Genomic DNA, 23,616 nt, shown 5'->3' with positions numbered 1-23,616 from the left:
AGGCGCACAAGTGCAGTTTTTGGAAAAATTGAGATATTAATGATTTTGAGTTAAACAGGAAACTAGTTTTAATGCATATTTTGTGAAAATTTCGCGCCCAAAGTACGATTTTTAAGCATCAAAAAGTCAGTTTAAACTTGCTATCCGCCATAAGGCTCCACATAATTTTGGAACTTCAAACACGTATTTCTCGAAATAGCAAAAACTGCACTTGTGCGCCTTGTCCTCCAAGCCCCACAGTTATGGTTTCCACTAATATTCAGCTGTGAATCAAAATTTGTGAATAGAAACTCATGATTTTAGCCTCTGGGTGCATAGGAAGCTTTTACGCGATGCATATCTGATTCAGATAATGGGCATCTAAAACTTTCAGAGCGTTCCATCAAACAACCAATCAAGCAAATGAATGATGGATTTTCTTTTAAAATTAAAATATCATCAATCATCTTCAGAGGTACCAAAGATATTCAATGGTTGCACTATAAATTGTTACTAGTTAAAGAAATAGAATGTTCGTATTATCTGTAAAAATCGCGCATTCCGTCAGGTAAAATCCAAATGAAGAAGCCCGATACGATATATTTTAATCTGACAATACTGCCTTGACGATCATTAAAGATATTTAAGAACCTCTGAATATCATTGATGATATTGTATTTTTATGGAAGACAGGGTTTTCAAAGGCTCTTTGCAAATACGAGATAGAAACACGTTTCTTTTGTGCCAAACAGCAATCTCTTAAATTGATTTTATTTTTTGTTAACCGACGTGAAAATTCAATCTTTTCAAAGACGCAAGAGATTCGGCGGAAGTAGAGAGCAATAAAAACTAATCCCTTTAAAATTTTACGAGTCTTTCAAAATATTCTCAACTTTGCTCGATCGTCTTTGAGCATTCAACAGCCGAGCCAAGAGTCTCGATTCCAGTAGTTCAACATTTACGCTTCTTCTCTCATTAACGAAAGAGTAAAAGAACCAGTATTTAATTTTAAAATTTCCATAGGATACCGACGTAGAAAAACGCAAGGAACTTTTAAGAGATAAATCTGATTAAGGCCACGTACAAATTGAGTTTGCCTGTGACTTCAATTTTTTTGGACAAATTGTTTGGTGGGTACTTTGAGGGATTCCGGGACCACTTACCCACAGATTCATCACTCAAGGTATAATTCACCCATGCCTTTTCACGGACAACCGTGGACCCACTAAATTTAGACCCTCAAGTACGTTCGTGTACGTGCCTTCTTGTGAAGGAGTCACAAAACGTTTCGCTGCAATGGTCATTAAAAACACGACGATTACAACGAAAATCACCCGTCCTTCGGACATCACGCTGAAGTGCTTGATACAACTAAATCAACTCCTGAGCCGCTCAAATCGCATCCTTCAAGTTGAAGGCGAACTTGATTTCTGACTCCTGTTTCCAGCTGTTCAGACGTGACCGTGAGAGTGGTGCTCAATTCTAACTTGTGCAACTTGATGAGAACGCTGGTAGTTAAGAAACACGTACGTGCGTTAAGAAGAATGTCGACGGCGTAAGTCCGCAATCACATATCTCGTTTGCGGTGTCTGAAAATCTCCGCCTCGACGTTATTTTTTTAAAGGAGAACAAATTGACATCATTCCTGGAAGATTTTGCAGAATTTTCTTCGCACAGAGAAGAAAAATCATGGGAGTTTTAAAAAATTGCACTGAAAAAAAAAAAAAAAACTCGGTGTATTTACTAAGAAAAGGGTAAAATTACTACGAATTCAGGGTTCTATTTGATCCCAGTTTTTTCTTGGTAAAATGACCATTTATGGAATTGGTAATTTTACCGAGAAATCTCGGTAAAATTATTGAACTTTCTCGGTAATTTTCCTGGACCTTGGTAAAAACGCCAATATTTTTTATCGACTGTGGTAGAATTACCGAGATAAAATGGCAAAGTTATCGGGAATTGATTACCAATGAAAGAGGTATTCTTACCTGAAAAAACTGTAAAATACCGGTTTTTAGGTAAGCTTACCAGTCTGTCTTGGTAAAAGTACCAATAATTTGTAAAAAAAAGTGAGATGGTAAAGGTACCAACGGACCGTGGTAAAAACGCCGAGAATTTTTTTCAGTGTGCCGTGTAGTAGTTTTCCTTTTAAAAAATAAAGTATGACAGGAAGTCTGTGACGTCGCAAACCGAGTTATGTGATTGCCGACTTACACCGTCGACGTGGGTGAATATTCGTGGGTTCAAAATTCTTCGGTGGAAACGTGTGGGCGAATAGTCCCTTGGGCGAAAAATCTGTTGATGAGTAGCCCTGGCAGCTTTTGAAGCGAAGACCGACTGGAAGAGAGTAAGTGTACTTACCAACAGCGAGATTCTTCAGCTTGGACGGGGAGAGTTTCAAACGGTCTAGAAGAGGTCCGGATGTGTTGGCCTTCTTGGCCTCGTTGATGTCCTTACCGTTGGCGTCCAGAATGTCCGATTGCTTGGAGACGAGGAGGTCAGCCAACTTGTAGATAGCCTCCGCTCGGGCCTCCGCGGGCAGAGCTTGCAGCACTCGACTCCCGTGACGAGCTGTTCACAAAAAAAAAAAAAAAATAAATAAAAAAATACGCTCGGATCAGAAAATATTTTACAAGTGAAACATAAGATCTGCCTTGCTAAGGAAGAACGCCGTATGAACCTTTGAGAGTTGCCAAATTTCCCTGGATAAAATATGTATTTTTGTGAACATTCATGCATATTTTTCCTTGAAATTTTCAGATTTTTGAGATTGAATTGCGTACAAATCGTCTGAAAATTTTGGAAAATAATATTCGCAATTCTCCCAGTAAATTCGATTTTTATCGGAGGAAACTTGGCAACGTCTGAAGGCTCATACGGCGTTCTTCCTTAGCACGGCGGAAATAGAGTGTATCTAAATGAATCTTAATAAAAAAATCTTGTTGCATGTAAGAGATACAGAAAGTGAATGGGCATTCTCTTAGAAAAACCAAGTGAGAAATACCGGGGACAAAGAGATGTCCTCCATTTAATTCTTGGTGGCAGGTAGAAACTTTAACTTTTGGGTAGTCAGTACTTCCTCATCGACAAGCATAAGGCAGCAACAGAATCACTCTTTTTTTGGCTGTTGACCTACCCAGCACCCATTAGGTGATGATGAATCTACTCAATCCTAACCGAGCTTTATTCAATTTCACCCAAGTAAACGGGTTTCAAAATTATCATATCGAACGAATCGCGTCGTGCGCCTGCAATCCAGGCGATAGACCATCGTGTAGTGTGGCACTTTGCTCCACGGTGCATTGCCCGATCTTTCAATTTTGCTGGTGTGTGACACCATTTGCTCGAAAGTTTAGAGGGTATTTTTTTACGCGAGTAAAAGCTCAGTCGGCCGTCAATTTTAAGCTGTGTTTTAAGGAAGGCTCCACCAGTAGATACGCGGTATTCATAATATAAAATATAACACTTATGCACCAGAGAAAAAGCGACTTGAAATTTGAGATTTGAGCTGGTGCGGGGCGCCACACACTCTGCGGTCTGTGGTCTCCGTGATGTGGTCTCCGTGGTTCTTCACGAGTAAAACGCGTCCGCTTACACAGGGTGATCCAAAAGTCCCGTGCTACCCATGTAAACCCTAATGTTCTTGGCCCTTTCCAGGGTGGTCCCTTATATAGCTTTAGGGGCTCCCAAAAGTTGTTTCCTTTGATCTAGAGGCACTCACATAAATTGAATGCCCTATATCAAACCGCTCAAAAGTTTCATGGGTGATGCCCAGTGCTTGCAGTGTGGAACTTTTGGGCCACCCTGTGAAATTTTACAGGCACACAAGTGAAGTTTTCTACATTTCAATTTTAAATCTATGCTGCATTGCCCATATTATTGCTGAAGATTAGAACGGGGTGCTACGATCTGTGGCGTATTTTACCGTAGCCCTGTTGGCGGTACCCCTAGTGTAAATATTACCTTGCGGTGAGCTAACCATCACCTTGCGGCAAGGTATCGGCCTTGCCGCGTTCTCCGAGCCCTCACCGAGCTAGTTCATGGAACTCGACGACCGGGAATAAAACCGTATGACAACACTGTAGACCCAAATCCAGACGCAGGGCGCGAAAAAGGCGACACAGCATCGGGAAATACCCCGTGTTGGGTATGCTTTTCGTCTCCAACGTTGCCATGCATAATTATTCCCAGTCGTTAAGATCCACGAACTGACCCGGCGAGGCCTCGGATAGGGCTCGGAGAGGGTGGCAAGGCCGATACTTTGCCGCAAGGTGATGGTGAGCTCACCGCAAGGTAATATTTTCTCTAGGATGACGACATTACCGGAGCCACAATGGCTGTTACCACAATATTATCACTATATTGAGGTCTGGGAAAATAGGTAAGACTAGCGAGCTGATTATTGAAATTGATACACAAAAAGATAGACACAGAAAATATAGGGGGTATGGAGCGATCCTATTGGTTGAAACGGATGGTTGCTAAAGACGAAGGGGGAAAAGGATGGACTAACGATAGGGTCTTTCGTGGGTTGCCGTTAGTTGGTCTATTACTGACCTCCTTCGTCCATTGCAACCACCTTTTTCCATCCGTAGGATTGCTTCATTTTCAGTTTGTCTATTTTATCTATTTCTTTGTCAATCAATTTCAATAATCAGCCCGCTGGGCTCCACTTCGAGTGCCGCAAGAATGACGATTCGTTTTTCTCCACATTAATAATATGCCTTCGCGAAAAAATTGAGCTAATTGTCCGACTCATGTTTCCGTTCTGAAATTCTTGGTCATTTTTTCAGCTTCAATATGCCTTGGATTTTAGAGTATTATACGACAGGCCTTCTCGATTGGGAAAGAGCATCTTTTAAATTGGCGGTGTGGAGGTAAAACAGAGGGTGCGGTAATTGTTTCCATTATTCTTCCGGTCAAGAATTCGTTGCTCCTCCGACGTAAGGGCGTATCTCGATTTCTGTATGAGCCCCAGAAATCATAGATTCATATGTTAATCAAAGCTCACGTGAAAATTCAGATACGTTTTTATGTTAGAAGAGCAACAAACTGTCTGTAAGGATAGGGAAAGGGACTAAAATTATGGTGTAAGATTAGCACGGTCCAGTGTGTGGAGGAAACAAATGAGTGCCCTCCTCAGCTACTCATTCTTGTTTCACGTCACTAATTCATAGCCACTTGTTTTGTAAACAAGCCCATTAATTTTAATGAGTTGTTAGAAGAGAACCTTCATGAAAGGAGAAAAAAAGTTATCTGTTATTTTTAACCGCTGAAATCATGTCTTATTGCAGCTATTTCGCTTATGAGACGAGCACCGTGAAATGGGTAAAAATTAATGATTCAATTTGATAAAAAATGAACACATTGACATACCTCCGGCTCTATCAAACATCTCGTTTAGAGTTTGAAATTTAAAGTTCAAAATTGCAATCTTAGGTAAAATGGTACGAGACTAGACGAAAGGTGTAGTACATTGAGTCGTTTTTTTTAAATGTAACAGGAAAGATAAGTTACATCGTATTGCAAGTGTAAATATGTGAAATTTAAACCAATAACATACGTTTTTCAGAGAGAATGCGAGAAAAATAAAACACGAAGAGGAAAAGTAAGAAATCAGGAAATAGAATTTTGATCCGCCAAACTTTAAAAAAAGGTATTCAATTGGTATCTTTCTTATTGATAGGGAAATTGCTAAATTTGGCGAGTGTTAAAAATGTGACTATTTAAATATTAACCTAAGAATATGACAAAGGTCTGATTTTATTATTTAGCTCTTCCTTCGTTGTTTCCCAAACAAAGGAACATAACCCTTTCCCAAAGTTGCCAAATTGATCGAACCAATTAAATGTTTTACACGAATATACATGCGCAGTTTTTTTTCCCAACATTTTTCTAATATTCATATGAGATCAGAAGAAAAATAAATGAGATGTTCAATTAGAAGTGCCCAAGATTCTCCTGGTAAAAATGCGATTTGCGAGGGGAAATTGGGCCTCATTAAAGTTTAGTTACGTTCTTACGCCAGGGAAACGTCAGCTTGTGTCATGTACAGGGTGATCCAAAAGTCCCTTCCACCCCCTCTAACTTTTTACCTAATTGAGGTAAAGATTTGAAACTTGAGGGATATTCCTAGGTCAAAGGGAGCTACTTTTTGGCCCCCCTAAAATTTTCAGGGGGGCCAAAAAGTAGCTCCCTTTGACCTAGGAATATCCCCCAAGTTTCAAATCTTTACCTCAATTAGGTAAAAAGTTAGAGGGGGTGGAAGGGACTTTTGGATCACCCTGTATAAGTTGGGACTCGGTAGAATTGATGAAACTAAAGCGTGACGTTCAGTGCCGTAATGTCCTTTGCGATACATCGATTGATCTGTCATTTATACCTACGGAAAGAATCGAAACACAAGGGGTTGTCAACGAACACCTTAATAATCGATTCTTCACCACAGCTTCAAATGGGGAGGTATGCAGATAATCGGTCATCGACGCCTCGCCATTACTGACGTGTATACTGCCGTGCTAAGGAAGAACGCCGTATGAACATTCGAGAGTTGCCAAATTGCCCCGGGTAAAGTATGTGTATTTGTGAACGATTATGCGTATTTTTCCTTGAAATTTTCAGACATTTTAGACAAAATTGCGAATGAAATTGCCTGAAAAAATTGGAAAGAAAAATTCATGATTTTCGCAGTAAATTAAGTTCATATTGAAGGAAATATAGCAACGTCTGAAGGTTCACAAGGGGCTCTTCCTTAGCACGACAGTATACGACTCGGCTTGCTGTTCGACAAAGGTGAAGTTGGTTGGGCGTTGCGTCTCAAACAAACAGCTTCCCACCATCCATCGTGCGGAAGTATTGAGGGAAACGGAGAAAACACGAGGAAAAAGGAAAAAAGCCCGAAATTGAAAACAAAGGATGAAACTGTCGATCAAGATTAAGCTCGGGCGCATAGCAGCATCACCGCAGTCCGGATAAAAGTAAGCATCTGTCCCGTTCAGGTGGGTTGTCGAATGCTCTTTTCAATACTTTCGGATAAAACCGTCACACAGTAGGACAAGTCTTGAGGAAAGTCAGATACGACCAAAGTAGCATTTTACAAATGATTTTTTTTAAAATTAGGTTGCCAATTTTGTAAATATTTTTCGGCGATAAAATTGCTAGGATCATCGAAATCTGCACGGATTAAAAACATTGCTGTAATACCCACGAGGGTGGGTTTAAATATCGCAATTTATCAGAGTTTTTATCCGATAATATTGCAATGAATTGACGTCGACAAAATCGCGACATATTCCTCGATCAAATGGCAACTTATCGCTAAACATTGTTACTTGCGGATTTGAGAATTTTGAAATATAGTCTCTTTCTCAATGGAAATGTAAATGTTTTAGAGCTTCGTTGGTTTTCTCGTGGAATTCATTTCAACATCAATCACCGCTTAAGATTTGTAGGTTGAGGGAAACTACATCAAAGTTTGCAGTTTTACTTTCACTGAAAAAAATTATTTCCGACCTTCTCCGATGACGCGTTCCACTGTGCGTCTTTAGCGGGCTTATAACTGGTCTGTTCGGTACAGAAAAGTAAACACTTTCGTCTCCGCATGAGCTTTGAGGCCCGTCAGAATCTTTAAAATGCGTATAGTGGTATCAGTGGGAGAAAAGAAGGGGACTGCAGGAGAGGAATTTTAGAGAAGTGAGGGTGAAGAAGAGAGAGATAAAACGATTGAGAAAATGAGAAAATACGTATTGTTTTCATAGTGACGTTGAAATTTTTCAGCTGCTGGAGAAAGTTTTTAAAGGAAAACACATAAACATTTTTTCAAAGTTTTTCCTCTTTAAAGAAACAGCCCTATACTCTGTGAGTGTAAAACTCTAAACGCTACACAATATCCCGTATAAAATGAAGACAAAGGTGGGCCCAAATATAATTTTTGTAAAGTTGTCCTTCGGAAAAAAAAAAAAAAAAAAAAAAAAAAAAAAAAAAAAAAAAAAAAATACGTCGAGAAACTTTCAAACGTCGCAGGAAATGGAACATGTTTTTCGGGTTTTATAACCGAGTATTCGTCTATTTTGAAATTATCCCATGATGAGAATGGCTAAGTACACTTTATACTTGATGCCTTCAAACCAGTATTGTTATTTCCGAGAAAATACATTATTTTAAAAGGCAAGCAGAAAGTTTTTTTTTGACAGAAGGGTTGGGATGCGTTAAATGTTGTTTCCGCTCCTCCAGCATGCACAAGTACATAATGCAGTTTCAGAATCTGATCTGAGTGTTTCTGTGCGTCTCAAAGGAAGGACAAAGCTACTTTAAGTACTAGAAAGAACAGTGTTAAATGAACGTACGGACGAGTTCAATTTACTGAATATGAAAGGTTAGCACAAAGGCCGGCCATTTAGTGGGTCATTTATTACCCATTAAAATTTAAACGAAAGTTTTGGGCCTCGATCTGGAACAATGAATCTTTGTGTTCAGTTTGTTTGGATAAACGTGTCAAGTGTCAGTTAGGACATTTTCTCAAGCGAAAGAATGTCACTCACATTTTGAAACGACCGCTGAATTGTTTAAAAGCATACCACTACGAGAAGCAAGGCTCATAACTCGATGGTTAAAGTTTGACACCGCACTTACTTCTAAAAATGGGGCTTTAGACTTAATGACGCTATCACGAAACACGAGTCATCGAACATCAACCTACGTAAGATTGCTGCTTAGAAGGCATGGGGAACGGTTCATGATGATGAATGACATTCGTACATCACGATTTAATACGGTAAACCAATGGGAAAATGAGAGTCCGCATTAAGTAGGAAGTGACCGCGATAAAAATGAACGTGACCCATACTCAACGCACAAAGGCGCGAAGCAACTATTCGACCACCCGAGCGTGTCACAGTATCACTCGAAATTGAAGGCGAACTTTACGCACCAACTTGCTAGGCCGATTCCTGCAACGGTTAAGGCGCGAAGCAACTATTCGACCACCCGAGCGTGGCACAGTATCACTCGAAATTGAAGGCGAACTTTACGCAGCAACTTGTTAGGCCGATTCCTGCAACGGTTAACCGTTAACGTCGCTGGATTTTAAGGACTGAAAATAAAAATGAAGTTCAAGAAGGAAAGTAAGGGAGGATTTTGCTTTATTTCTTTCTAGGGAAGGGATGATGGTTATTGCTTGGAATTTTTTACAGAATATTTTTTAGTGGATTAAGACAATTTGCAAAATCCTAAGGATTAATATTCATCAATTTCCCTCAAAATAAGAAATAAGAAAAATCCAAATATAACAGAAATTCTGCAACGTGAGCAATTCAGATTTCTTTTTTTTACTTTTAACATCGTTCTGTGAATTTACAAGAATATCTTGTGTGGGTCAGTGGCGTGGCGTGCTATGCAATAATCGATTTGTCTGCCATCTGAACCTACGGAAAAGGATCGATAATCTAGGTGTTTGCATTCACATTAATAATCGAGTCTGTACCATAGCTGCAATTGAGGGGAATATAGATAATCGATCATTCTTGCCTTGTTTTGGTGTGGGTATCTTTTAGGTCCTCTCATTAAAATTCCTTTCCAGTTACTGAGAGTGGTATTAGAATTTCGTCGAATTGTAATTAATAACATTTTAAAAGGGCTGGAGCTACACAACGCCCTGTTGCCTCTGATTCTTTGGCTATGCGATGCGGCTCATCGGTTGCGGACAGATATTTCCCCGCAAAAATTCGAGCACAAACGGAACTATGTGAATTAAGACATGAGCCCTGAGACCCATAAGAATATGTGCATGACAGGGCTCACGTCATAATGCACATAGTTCCGTTTGATAGAAATACGTCAATTTAAAGGTCGAAAATGCGGTTGCTCGCGGTAGCTTTGATTTAAACTGTAAACACGAAATATTTGAGTGTGTTGAGTTGAATTCAATTTTGATCCCACAAAGTTGAGCAGTTAGCCATAACCTATGCCGAGAGAAAACGACGAGGAAAAGATTCATGCATTCACTGCAGGCTTGAAATAGCGATTTGAAAGAGGAACATTGTCCATTCCTCAGGAATGTTTTTCCTCAATTGAGACTTCCCAAGTGTTGCCGATTGACCATGACTTTAAATGTTTGTGAGAGCCGTGGGTGTTGGAGTTACACACACGTAAGAAAAGTAGAGTGGCGAGGAGGCGCATAGTTGACCAGGACCAAGTCAATCAGAGAGGTTGGGCATGACATTTTTGACTGAAACTGCAAATTTTGATGTTTATTTCGTAACACTTTAAATTTTAAAGAGTGCTTCCAGAAGAAAATTTCACGAGAAAACCGATGGAGCCACTTTTAGAACCACAAGGTTTTGTATGAACGGAGTTATAAGCGTTTAAAGTTTCCAAAGTCCGACCTCTCCTAATGACTCGATCCACCGTGAGGAGCTTCCCCTTTTTTTTATGAACTTTTTTTATGCGAGGAATTGTCAAATCTGAAATTTAAAAAATGCCATAATAACTAAAACCGGCTCGCTAAGTAACATTGTGGGTCCGTTACGGGATGAAGGGCAATTCGGTGAAATACTAAAAACCAGTATGAAAGTGGAGCTCTAAGGGCTCAACAGGTTCAATTTCCAAATTTTGAAGGATCAAATCCTTTACAGACGTCTAACTATAAATCTTACCAATCTTCAATTCAATTGATCTTACTGATTTTTTTACCTTTTCTTATTTTTGGTTCGGCGTAGGTAGCATGAAAAGTTTTCAAGATAAAATACTTTATTTTGGTGTAAAAGTGGTAGAGAACTATCAGAGACTTTACTAAGCAATTTTTAGTTTCACCGACTCTTTATATAGAATTTTCATCACCGGGACCCAATAAAACATTTTCGCAATTACACTGCTATCAAGATTATCTATGTAGCATTGCGTCCAAGATCTCGGACTCCATGCTCGTCGCTGAAATTTTCACTTCTTCGCTTGAGCATGGAGTCCAATATCAAGGAGACTTACCGTAATTTTAATGTCCATCCATTCCTTATCATAATGGAAAATCGTAAATTTTCTTATGTGATCTAACTTGAACTAACCTGACCTAACCTAACCTAACCTAATCAATGAACAATTCCCTGCTAGAAAACATTTTTTTCGTCTATATTTCACAAAAATTGTCTTGATAAATTTTTGGACCCTATGATCGTCTAGTGTCAGAGAATATCTGCATCCCACAATTTTTGACGCTATGGTTATTTGATTTTTCGAAAAAAATATCTCTCATTAAAGTGAGTATGGAGTCCAAGATCTTAGACGTGATGAGCCGTCGAACATTCTATAGGTGAGCACGGTGGATATCATGGACGCAATGCTACATTACCGCTATCAAAAACACTCTGACAGTCTTGGTCACGTATAACAAATTGCTTATTTACAGAGTACGCTTTTAATCCCCTTTAAAGTGGACAAGCGTGAGATTTGGCAAGGGAGTCCATGCTCATCGAATGAAATTGACTAGCCCGCTTGGAAAACAGTGTTTTTACGAGCATCTGGGGTGCTTCTTCTGCCCGTTTCCGACGGTAATGAGACTCGAGGATCGGCCCGCCCCAAATTGTTACGGCCTAGCACGGATCCGGATTGCATTTTCGGCAGTTTTATCTCCGCCGGAAGATAAACTAGCTTCTCGGTGTGGCCACCAATGATGCTTTGTGAGGAGCACGCATCACCCGTCTGATTTAAGTTCCGCGGAGCTCCGTAACGCGAGAGGGTCACTCCCGCCCTTTCTCCCAAATTGGAAATGCGTCGTCCAGGGGATACTAAGATTTCCTATCTTATTGAGCAAGAGGAGGGCCAGACATTCCTGTGGTATTTCCTCTCGGTTCCAAACTTACCTGCGTTTGTTCAACTTAATCAAGGATTTTGACCTTAGGTCGGAGAAATGGACGTATTTATGCTAAATGGAACTATGTGCAAGTGGGAAGAAGGGGTGTGCTTGTTCATTGGACGTATTTATGCTAAATGGACGTATCTCTGTCAAACGGAACTAAGCGCCATGGAAAATCATTGCGAGTATAGGACGAAATGAGCCCGATGCCCGGTTCCGCCGCCAATCCAAGCTCCCCTTTACCTTCCTTCCCCTATGGCGCTTAGGTCCGTTTGACAGAAATACGTCCAAATAGAACTATGTGTGGAAGTGGAAAGATGATGTGTGGAAGTGGAAAGATGGTGTGTGCTCGTTAGTGCTCGGGCCATATGAATGAATGAGGATTCTAAAGCGCCAGTGACGTCAGCGGCAACGAAGCCGTCTCCGTTGTCGTGCTTGCTCGTCTTTAACTCATGAGCCCTGTCCACAACGCTCTTGCCACATGTCCACGGCTCACGAGTTAGCGCTCACAATCAGTTCCTTTTGATTTAATGTCAAATCCGGCTTTTCCATTTTCTCAAAAGGATAACCATATCCACTTTTGGATTGTTTCTTATCCAGCTTTTATGAGCACACCCCATCTTTCCACTTCCACCTTGTTCCATTTAGCATAAATACGTCCAATTGAGGATTATAAGAATGAATGGGAATTTTAAAGCACCACTGACGTCAGCGGTGAGGACCGAGCTCGACGTCGACGAAGAGCTCGCCGATTTGTGTGCCCTAACTCATGAGCCCTGCTTACAATGTTTTTTTCACATGCACGCGGCTCATGAGTTAGCATATTTGGGCGCTGAGTTCCTTTTAATTTAATGTCAAATCCCGCTGTTCCATTTTCTAAAAAGGAACTATATCCACTTTTATATTGTTTCTTATCCAGCTCACCACGAGCACATCCCATCTTACCACTTGCAAATGGACTGCATTTTGCAATTTGGAACTATAAATTCTAGCCCGGTTTAAAAACAACGTATGTGCCATTAGTTTCTTTATGCACATGCGTGTTTTTTCAGATGAACCAGAATTTATAGGTCCAAATTGCAAAATGCAGTCCAAATAGTTCCTTTCAGTATAAATACGTCCAAATGAGGGGCTTGGAGGATAGGGAGGACAAGTGCAGTTTTTTTAAAATAATTGAGGTATCAATGATTTCAACTAAAACTTGTCTTAGGTGAAAAATTGACTCCCGAAATCCAGTTTCTCTAGAAAAAAAGTAGGTATTTTATCGAAGGGCAATCGGCAACATTCGAATGTTCGTACCGGTGGCGTGGCGTGTTTTGCGATATATCGATGTTTCCTCATTTAAAGCTATGGTAAAGAATCGATTAGTGAGGTGTTCGTTGCGAACACCCTGTTCATCGAACATTTTCAATAGGTTTCAATGGCAGATAAATCGATACATCGCAAAGCACGCCACGACACCGGTTCATACGACTAATTTCCTCGGGTTTGCAGGACTAGTTATTTCCCTAACGAAAAACCGTAACTTCATTTCAGTGCAGCCAAATTTAACCTCGCAAATTGCATTTTTACAAGGAGAATCCTGGGCATATCAAAATGAAAATTTCACCGATTTTTCCTCTGACGCCACACAAAAATCAGGAATATTTTGGACGAATATTGCCCGGGTATATTCTTGTAAAAATTTGAATCGTTTCAGTCAATTTTGCAACCTTGGAATAGAGATACGCTCCCTCGTCCGGGCAACAACGAACTTTGCACCGTCGTTGTTGATGAAGCTTTAACCGAGGCAATTACTCTTTGACCTTAGCACCACGCCCTCAGCATTCTCGTAGCGGCATTAAACTCACCGTTTTCTGCTAATACTTCTGTTGGGGTGGTCACTGTGTTGATGGCCTCTGTGAAGAATGTACCAATTTTACGGCCACTCATGATGGACCTGATTGCTTTGTCTTGCATTCCGTTACAGATTACCACTGAAACACCGCGGTCCAATGCCCATGTTGCCGCTTGCACCTTAAAAATGCAATTAAAGAAAATCAACACAGTCAATCTCAACATAAGCGTTCTGTTCGATAATAACATAAGTACCTACAAATTAACAAAATAGATAAATAAAAATTCAAGGGGCCGTCCCTAAGTTATGTAACGCTCCAGGGGGGCAGGACCTTTGCCAGCGTTACGTGGCGACGTGGCGTTACAGGGAGGTGGAGGGTGTAGAGTGAAATGTTACGTAACGAGTTTTAGTGATTTTTTTTTCCGAGTCTGTAGAATTTTTCGTCGGCTGTCTTTAGAAAGTCTTAAAGAATCTCGGAAATATTCTCTGTAATACTTTCACTTTCCCCCGCGTAAATTCGCCCAGTAAATGTAAACTGATATTTTGATTATTTTTTTTATCTAAATGGGGGGAGGGGGTCCAGGGAATCGTCACGCAATTTTTTAGGGAGGCTTAGCCTAGCGTTACGGAGCGTTGCAGGGGGGGGGGGGTGTCAAAAAATCTCTACTTTATAACGTTTGGTAATTTATGGGCGGCCCCTAAAATAACATCCTGGATGTTAAACATGTGTTCGATGATCCCTAGATGCTGCCTTGACTGCCCCTGCAGTTGGACCGCGTTTAGCAAAACGGAATCAAGCCACATCAAATGCGTATTGTTAAATTTAGCCGGGCAATTAAATGTTTTATGAGAGAACGTTAGTGCGGACCCTCTTGAAAATTTTAAGGGATTTACCTCGCACTATGCATAAAATGTACTGAAATTTGCAGAATAACTCGCCCACCCGTCTTCATGTAAAATATTAAATTTCCCATTTATATTTGGACCGCGTTTAACAGAAAGGAACCAAGCCACATCAGCTGTTGCCAAATTTAACTGGGCAAGTCAATTTTTTACGAGAGAACGTTTGTGCGGATTCCTTTGAAATTTTTAAGGAATTTGCGTCCTACTACGGAGAAAATTCACTGAAAATTGCACGAAAATCCGCACTACCATTTTCATGTAGAAAATTAATTCCTCCAATTAAATTTGGCAATAGCTGATGTGGCTTGGTTCCTTTCTGTTTAACGCGGTCCATTTGGCAATAGCGGATGCGGCTTGGTTCCTTACTACTTAACGCGGCCCAAATAAGACAAACAGACCAAACAGAAAATTGGACGTATTTCTATCAAACGGACCTAAGCGCCATAGGGTGAGGAAGGTAGAGGGGGGCTTGGATTGGCGGCAGAATCAGGCGTCCGGCTTATTCCGTCCTATACTCGCAATGCTTTTCCATGGCGCTCAGGTCCGTTTGACAGAACGCGCTATCCGGAATTCTAAATTCCTCAAAAGGAACTCAAATTGGCGCTTAGTTCCGTTTGATAGAAATACGTCCAATTGAAATAGAGCAAGGGAGAAGACTATCGTCGATGTCGGCGCAGAGATACAACAATTCGCACTTGATGGATGTGCGTGTTGCATCTGCAAAACTGAAGGCGCGATGGCATGAGGCGTAACTCGCAATTCTCCACTATCCGCTCCCAATGAGGGGTCACTCGGATTCCGGAGAAAAATTTAAAGACGAGGCCCGAATACGCTGATGTGGCTTGGTTCCTTTCTGCTAAACGCAGTTCAGTTACCTTTACAGCATAGGAAGGCACGCTAAATACGGATACAGTCAAGCAAGCATCCAGGCATTAGCAGACACCTAATTTTGACATCCTTAATGACAGAAGCACAAAATCCTTCAGCGTTGCAGCTGCAGCAATGATGCCGCACGAGGGAAGAACCTCGTAAGAGCCTTCGACGTTGCCAACTTGCCTTTCAGAAAATGCGAATTTTTAGGGAAACTTGTGAATATTTTTCTGTTCAATTTTTAAAAGAATGTTCTTCGAAATTTTGATAAATTTCAAGGAAATATATGCATGACTTGTCCCCAAAAGGAACATTTTAACGAGATAAATTTGGCAATGTCTAGATGTTAGTGCGAAGTTTTTCCTCAGCACGGTAGCTACATATATGAGACTCAACTCTGTCATGCTAAGGAAGAACGCCGTATAAGCCTACAAACGTTGCCAAATTTCTTTTGATGAAATATGAATTTTCAGGGAAATCCGTGAACATTCATCTTCGAATTTTTCAGAGTATTCTATTTGCAACCAGACCTAAATAACCTAACAATTTAGGAAAACATATTTATATCTCTTCTCCAAAAAAAAAAGAAGTTCAGCGGAGGAAATTTGACAACCCTGGAATGTTCACACGGCGTCTTTCCTAAGCGCGGGAGTATTTCGCGGCGAGACCCGAAAAGTTACATTAAGAACTCGAGCCGGCGCACGATAAATTTATTGGATTTCTTGGAGCCGCGTTGTTCTAATTATTCCTGCCTAAAACAACTCCGGTGACAGCGGAATGATTTTACAGGGGGATGTCGACTATTTGCATAAGGTGCGTATTTGCGGAGGAGCCAAGCGCACTCTGGAAGTGACTTCTTTGATGTGATCCACCGCGGGGAACAGAGTAATTAGGAGTCGACTCACTCTCCCCTCAGAGTCGATTATCGAATCGATATCGAATGACCTTGATCGATATATAGCCTCGTGAAGATAGGGAGCCATCCTGCCGTGCTAAGGAAAAACGCCGTATGAGCCTTCAGACGTTGCCAAATGTCCTCCGATAAAAACCAAATTTACCGGGAAAATTCTTAAAGTTATATTCCAAAAATTTCAGACAATTATGTACGCAATTCGATCTAAAATATATAAAAATTTCCAGGGAAGATATACTTAATTGCGTCAAAAATACATAATTTATCAAAGGAAATTTAGCAACTCTCGAGTGTTTATACGGCGTTCTTCCTTAGCACGGCAGTATCGATCAAACTAATTCGATAAAGATTCGATAATCGAGGCGCTGTTTACTTTCTCATGCTTCCCGGTGAGTTTCGAGTGGTTAGCTCCAGATTGAAATTAATTTCGTCATCGGACCAGGGGAGCTCCGCCACCGACGGAATTCCGCCTCTTTTGAGGAAATCGTAAAACCGAGTCCTGAAATTCGAAAGTTACAGATTTCTAATCAAGAAACCCCGGAATCGGTGACTTTACAGCTTTGATCGTAACTCGTCACTCGCTAAGAGCTCAAATCGAGAATAGTTTAGGTAAATAATTGAAGTAAATCACTAATGCGGCTTTTTCAGGTACCCTCCCTTTTCTAGATTGGTGAATGAACTTAAGCTGGTGATGAACTTTAACCCATACTGCCATGCTAAGGGAAAACGCTGTATGAACCCTCAGACGTTGTCAAATTTCCATTTCCAAAAAACGAATTTCCTGGTAAACATGAGCATATTTTTCATCCAATTTTTCAGATAATGTTGTTTGCGATTTCATCTACAATTCCTTAAATTTCAAGGAAAAATATTCATAACTTTCCTTAAAAATAAAAAAAAAATTCAGGGAAATTTGGAAACTCTCGAATGTTGATACGGTTTTTTTCCTTAGCACGGCAGCATGGATTACTAACACTTTTTTTCTACATGATCAACACGGGTCTTAGTGACCCTTATGGTATTTGCAGGTTTTGCTTTGAATATAATTATGGACCACCAGACAAGGCAAGGGTGCTCATATAATGTAAACTAACATACCCTAACTTAATCTATCCGATCCTAACCGAACCTGATTCAACTTTATCCAAGCAAATTTTACTTCTATACTTTTTACTTTACTTAATTTTACTTTTTACAATATACTTTTGAAGGGTATCTGTTTACTTAGCCACGGCTCATTTAGCCACGGCTCAATTTTTGTTGCAAATTGCCACAAACTCTGGGTGCTGTGTGGCTAAATGAAACAAGAAAAAATAGTGTGGCTAAATGCAACAACAATTGTTGCAGTTAGCCACAGTCTTTGGAATGGCCTACCAAATTCAGCAAAAAAAATTGTTATTTATCCTCCCATTCTTATTTTACTGCAGAGTAAGTGATATTATTGAAGATCTGGAATAGATTAAAAAGTATAAACAACCATTCGTATGTATTGAAAACAATTTTTTTTTAAAAATAATTTTACCATCCTCCACTAGTGACCAATGCAATACTGATTCTACTTTACGCTGAAATACATGAAACTCTACTAATAGGAAATTTCCGAAGGAATTATTGACTAAATGCATCCAGCTCTCCTTCCTTAGATTAGGTCATTAGGTAAGGTAAGGTTGGGTTAGGTTATGTTAGGTTAGGTTTGGTTAGGTTAGGTTAGGTTAGGTTAGGTTAGGTTAGGTTAGGTTAGGTTAGGTTAGGTTAGGTCAAGCTCGTTTCGATTAGGTCCGGTAACGCTGCAGTGCAGATACCTGGTTTTATCCTTTGGCCATGTAGCTACCTGCAACATAATTTGTTGCACTTTGCCACGCTTGCCACACTAATTTTTTTGTTTCGTTTAGCCACATAGCACCTAAAATCTGTGGCAAGATGCAACATTTTTTGTTGAATTTTGCCACGTGGCTAAATGAGCTGTGGCTGAATGAAACGTAATCCTTTTGAAGCAAACGAGCTTCAGAAGTATATTATCAAATCAATCACGTCCTGCGCCTGCAAGCCAGGCGATAGACTATTGTACATACAGTAAGAGCGCTTTGCTCTGTGGTGCATTGCCCGATTTTTCAACGGGCCACTAGACAAGGTGCGAAGTTAAGCATTCTGATAATGTTCATCTGCCAAAATTTCACGTAGAACACGATTCGTGCGACGAAAATCACTGAAAATTACTTCTAACCAAGATATTTAATGTTTCTTGACGCGTTATGTCAAACCTCCTGCCTATGAGAGCGCAATGGTTTACGTGAGTCAAATCGCGTACTAAATGTCGCCGCAACAGTCTCTGCGGTATGGAAATAGGGCAACCTCAATTTCAGCACTTTGGCTTAGGAATTGCTAGTTGTTAACACTTGAAACAACAGAAGGAGGAGAGGAAACATTGCTCAATTGAAAGGTTTGCTAAAACTGTTGTAGCGCGCGATTTGGCTCATACGTGGAGTAATGCGATTCTTGGAACCGGGCAATTCAAAGTTTCCGTAACTAATGCTAAATAAAAACGTTAATATCCTAATAATGAGTTGATTTCAGTTATTTTCGACGCAAAAATCATGTTTTACGTAAAATTCTGGGTGAGAAACATGCATCGGAATGCTAGTAGTCCATCAATTATTTTGTTGGCTGATAGCAATAATTCAAATATTATCCCAACAGTAATGTATTTCTATTAGGATGATCCAAAAATATTAACTCAATACCTCTCTTACTTCCCTCTCAGCACTCTATCCCCATTTTTTGGAGGTTTTGAAAATTTCGATTTTTATTTTATTTCCGCAATAATGACAATTTACAACTGGTTTACCTTGGAGTCCATTCCACCAGTTCCAACTTTGGATTTCTTGCCAAATTGGACAACGTCGTGCATATCTGAGGTGTAAGTCCAAATCATCTTGGATCCCTCTTGCCATGGAGGCAGTGTGTAGATTCCGTCTACGTCAGACATGAGGATCAACAGGTCGGACTGAATCTCAGCAGCCAACATAGCGGCCAAACTGTCGTTGTCTTTCAAGGCAATCACCTGCGTGAAAATGGAAAAATAATCAGAATTGCGGCAAAAAAGGATTTACTTATGATCAAAAGAGCTTTGTGAAAATTAATTAAATCAGAAGCATACATAGAATTAACTCGCATCAAAGGTCTTTCGGTTCTTTCAAAATAGTTGCACAAAATACCCATCTCCACCGCAAGGTATATTATTAAAGCAAAAGTTTTATAAACGCATAGTATATATCAGAAGCCCAGTAATCATACTAAGTTTTTAATACAAAAACGCACAAAAATATCCCGAATAATTCAATTAAAAACATGAGAAAAGGGTAACCAAGACTAAAACGTCATAACACAAAGCCTGGTACGTTTTGAGGTGGTTTCAACCCCTCGAAAAGATACAAAATATGTAAAAAGTTATAAAAATCAAAATGGGGTCTCGGTATTTTGATTTTAATAATTTTTTATTTATTTTTGTTTCCTGATCGAGGGGTTGAAACCACCCAGAAACGTCTCAGGCTTTGCATTTTGTTGTTTTAGCCTTCGTCACTAGTTTTCTCATGTTTTTTAGTTTCTCAAACATTTACATCGACTTTTCATTCAATTCATAAGTTTGACGTTGTCCTAAGGGACGTCCGCAGCATTCAAACTTTTGAATACCCAAACTATTCGACCGCATTATTTCGGGTAATTCAGAGTATTCTATAATTTAATTGTATTCTTTATGGAATGCATCAAATGGCTGTACAAAGTCACCTTTTTTAAGTACGTACCTTTTTAACTTACGGAAAGTGCCTATGAAGGTCAGTTTTGCCAAAAAATGATCATAATATTTCTACTTAGAGCACATTGGAGGCAAAGTTACTAGACGTCTTCTGAAAATTCGGTCGAAAACTTCAACTTATCAATGATCGAAACTAAAAGTAAATCAACCTTTAACGAGCTCCATCTAATTCTGGCTCTGGTGAAAAGAGTTTTACAGCGTTAAGAACTGGAACTCTGCCGTGCTTCGTGTGAGCCCCCAAATGTTGCCATATTTCCTTCAATAAGAGTCAAGTTGACCGGAAAAATTGTGGATATTTTTTTTTTAGATTTTTCAGACAATTTGGTTCGCGATTGAATCTGAAATAGCTGAAAATTTTCAGGAAAAATATGCATAAATTTCGTCCAAAATACATGTTTTACCCAGAGAAATTTCGCAATTCTCGAATGATCATTCAGCGTTCTTTCTCAGCACGTCAGAATACGTCAGGTCAAGTTTTGCAAATCTTCCGTGATAGCAAAGAGAGCAGTAAGTGCAAAAGTGAAGTTTTGAAAAAACGGGCTCAGAAGCGTCTGACCGGAAAATTTTATTGAAAGCACGCCTCCCCTCTTTGTCAAATTGCCGCTAATAATCCGAAAGACTCTTAGAAATCATTTAGATGATAAAAAATCGACCGATTTCGTTTCAATTACATAAAAAAAATATTTTTCATTTTCTTAAATGAGTTTCAGCAAAAGTGCGTAATGACACTTGAGCCATCGCATTTTTCTCCAAGAGTTATTGTTAGAGGCACGTATAAGAGCGGAATGATCTGCCTTCGCTTGAATACGGAAAAAAACATAGATCGAAAACGAGAACATAAAAGTTTGAATCTTTATTTAAATATGAGACCAAAACTTGCGACATGGATCGGTGTTACAGGACCGAGGTACATGTTTCTACATGAAGATAGTGCCCAACATACCGTTGCATATTTGTTTCGAACTCAAGAAGACTACACATCAACGGTTAGGTTTGGTTAGGTCACGCAACTATTCGAGCACGGACGTAGCCATTTTGCATATCCGATCAATTGAAGGCGAACAATTTACGTCTCACCGCTTAGGTTTGGTTAGGTCACGCAACTATTCGAGCACGGACGTAGCCATTTTGCATATCCGATCAATTGAAGGCGAACCATTCACGTCTCACCGCCTATTGCGCAACTGAAAGCGCGCGATGGTGATTCCTATAATTTTTGTTCTCTACGTTCTTTTAATTTGATGCTTAAGTTGGCTAGTGTTAAGCAAGACAGCCGTAAGTGCTATCTTCTGCATGCTTTCATGGTTGCGTTTTGGGCACAAAACAAACACATTTTCAGGTTATAAATTGGCAGAAGAGGGTGGCACTTTATTTGAAAGCACTTTTTCCATTGGCTCTCTGGAGGAATAATGTCACTTACTGCTGTCTTGCCTGAAATTACGTCATTTTTTGCGCTTTTACGGCTTTCTTATACATCTTATTTTTATACAATTAAGATGAATTTTCCAATTTTAGCTATTTCAGTATTTCATTTGAAAGATATGATACGAATTTTGAAGGAAGCTCGATTTCGAAAATTTGACACTTACTGCTTTCTTCGGTATCACAGCAGAAATAGATGGTGCAGAGATGCGTATCTCTGTTTGCAACGTTGCAGACTTCCTGTCATATTTTATTTTCTACATGGAAAACTACTGAACGTCATTTATTAAACATTTTAGTGATTTTTTATCTCTTTATGAAGAATATTCTGTGCACTTCAAGCCATAATGTTGCTTCGGTCTCCTTCTAAAAAATACAATAGGAGCGGAGATTTTGAAACACCACAAGCAAGATAGGTACGCATTTTTGCAGTTTCACCGTCGAAGTGTAGTTGCTCGATATTTCCGTTACTGAAAATACTTTTTTTTCTAAGTTTGGCAACGGAGACGTGCGGTTTCCTCGGAAGTGCGTGGCGAGCGGTGAGCGGAAGTTCGCGAGAAGTCGAGGGACTTAATGAAACTAATTAGGAAACTTGATGGAACTATTCACCTCAGTGAGCTTTTGATGTCGGGAGAATTTTAACACTTATAGCGGCGAGAAGATGTCTTGCCGAGATGAAGTTTCCCTTCATCAACTCAAAAACTTAAACGTCATAACTTTGCGTGCGCGGGGAGGTGCGTGAAATCATCGCGCCACCGCGATGTTCTGCGGGGAGGTGTCTATCATAATTAGCGATCATATTCCATGTTTGATACTCGTATGCGGATGATTAAACTCGATTTCTCGTCGTTTCTGCCGCGCTAAGGAAGAACGCCGTATGAACATTCGAGAGCTTCCGAATTTCCGTCGATAGCATGTCTATTTTTGCGGCAAGTTAGGAATATTTTTCCTTGAAATTTTCAGGAACTTCAGGTGACATTGGGAACAAAATTATCTGAAAAATTGGAAGAAAAATACTTGGAAATTTTCCCGAGAATTTGTGATTTACCAAAGGATATTTGGCAACGCCTGAAGGTTCATACGGCATTTTTCCTTAGCACGGCAGATTTAGTGCGTCTATGATGCTACCTGAAAACTTCCATCGAGCATCTTTGAATCGTGCACTTGCATGCGAACGGAAATCTATCGCAACATTTCAGAAAAGCGTCCCCGCTTCATACATATCAATAATGGAACTTCAAAACTGCAATTCTCGTTTGTGGTGTTCCAAAATTTCTGCTCTCATTTCGCTGTTTCCCCCACGAAAGAACGTAACCACATTTCGATTCTGCCCAATTTCCCCTCGAAAATTGCAATTTTAACAGTAGAATCTTAGGTATCTCCAGCCGAATATTTCACGAATTTCCATCTAATCTTATGCAAAAATCAAAAAAATCTCGGACAAAAAGTGAACAGGTACTTAAGCCCGTGTTCCACGATCAAATAAACCTATCAAATACTCATCAAATGCAAGATGGCGACAGGTTTTCGCGCAAGTCCGCTATCAAATGTTAGCGGGCCGTCAAATGTTGATGAACCCGCCATCTTTCATTTGATGAGTATTTGATAGATTCATTTGATCGTGGGACACGGGCTTAACATTTTTGTAAAAAATCAAATTGTTAGAGTCAAGTTTGACGTATTTATATCAAACAGGTTATGTGGAGGTGAGAAATATGGGGTGTGCCACAGAAAGCTGGACAAGAAACAATGTGGTGAGTGGGCGTGATTCCTTTTGAAGAATTGGAAAAGCGGGATTTTAAATTCAGCAAACTGAGCCGCGGGCATGGGACTAGAGCGTTGTGGACAGGGCTCATGAGTTAAAGCCGAGGAGCTACGAGGAGCCGCCTGCCGCATGCATTTCCGTTGACGTTATTACTTGCGCTTCATTATTCTCATTCACTCTTACGGCCAGAGAACTGGAGCACTCCCTATATTTCTCATCTGCAAATAAATCTGTTAGATAGAAATATACCTCCAGTTGACAACCTTGG

General features: G+C 40.0%; 1 protein-coding gene across 2 annotated transcripts in view; it reads right to left on the bottom strand.

Annotated features, from left to right (window-relative positions):
• The window catches only part of P5CS (Delta[1]-pyrroline-5-carboxylate synthase), a 143,870-nt gene that overhangs the window by 28,404 nt on the left and 91,850 nt on the right, over positions 1-23,616 (bottom strand). For both annotated transcript variants that reach the window (XM_072306114.1, XM_072306117.1), the window contains exons 7-9: positions 19,193-19,408; positions 13,675-13,840; positions 2,341-2,550 (exon numbers count right to left, since the gene is read on the bottom strand). In XM_072306114.1, coding sequence (XP_072162215.1) covers positions 2,341-2,550; positions 13,675-13,840; positions 19,193-19,408 — 592 coding nt within the window. The remainder of the gene's footprint in view (positions 1-2,340; positions 2,551-13,674; positions 13,841-19,192; positions 19,409-23,616) is intronic.

Source organism: Bemisia tabaci, chromosome 1 (genome assembly GCF_918797505.1).
Source record: "Bemisia tabaci chromosome 1, PGI_BMITA_v3".
NCBI lineage: Eukaryota > Metazoa > Arthropoda > Insecta > Hemiptera > Aleyrodidae > Bemisia > Bemisia tabaci.
Note: the sequence above shows the minus strand (reverse complement) of the source record. Positions and strands in the feature narration are given on the sequence as shown.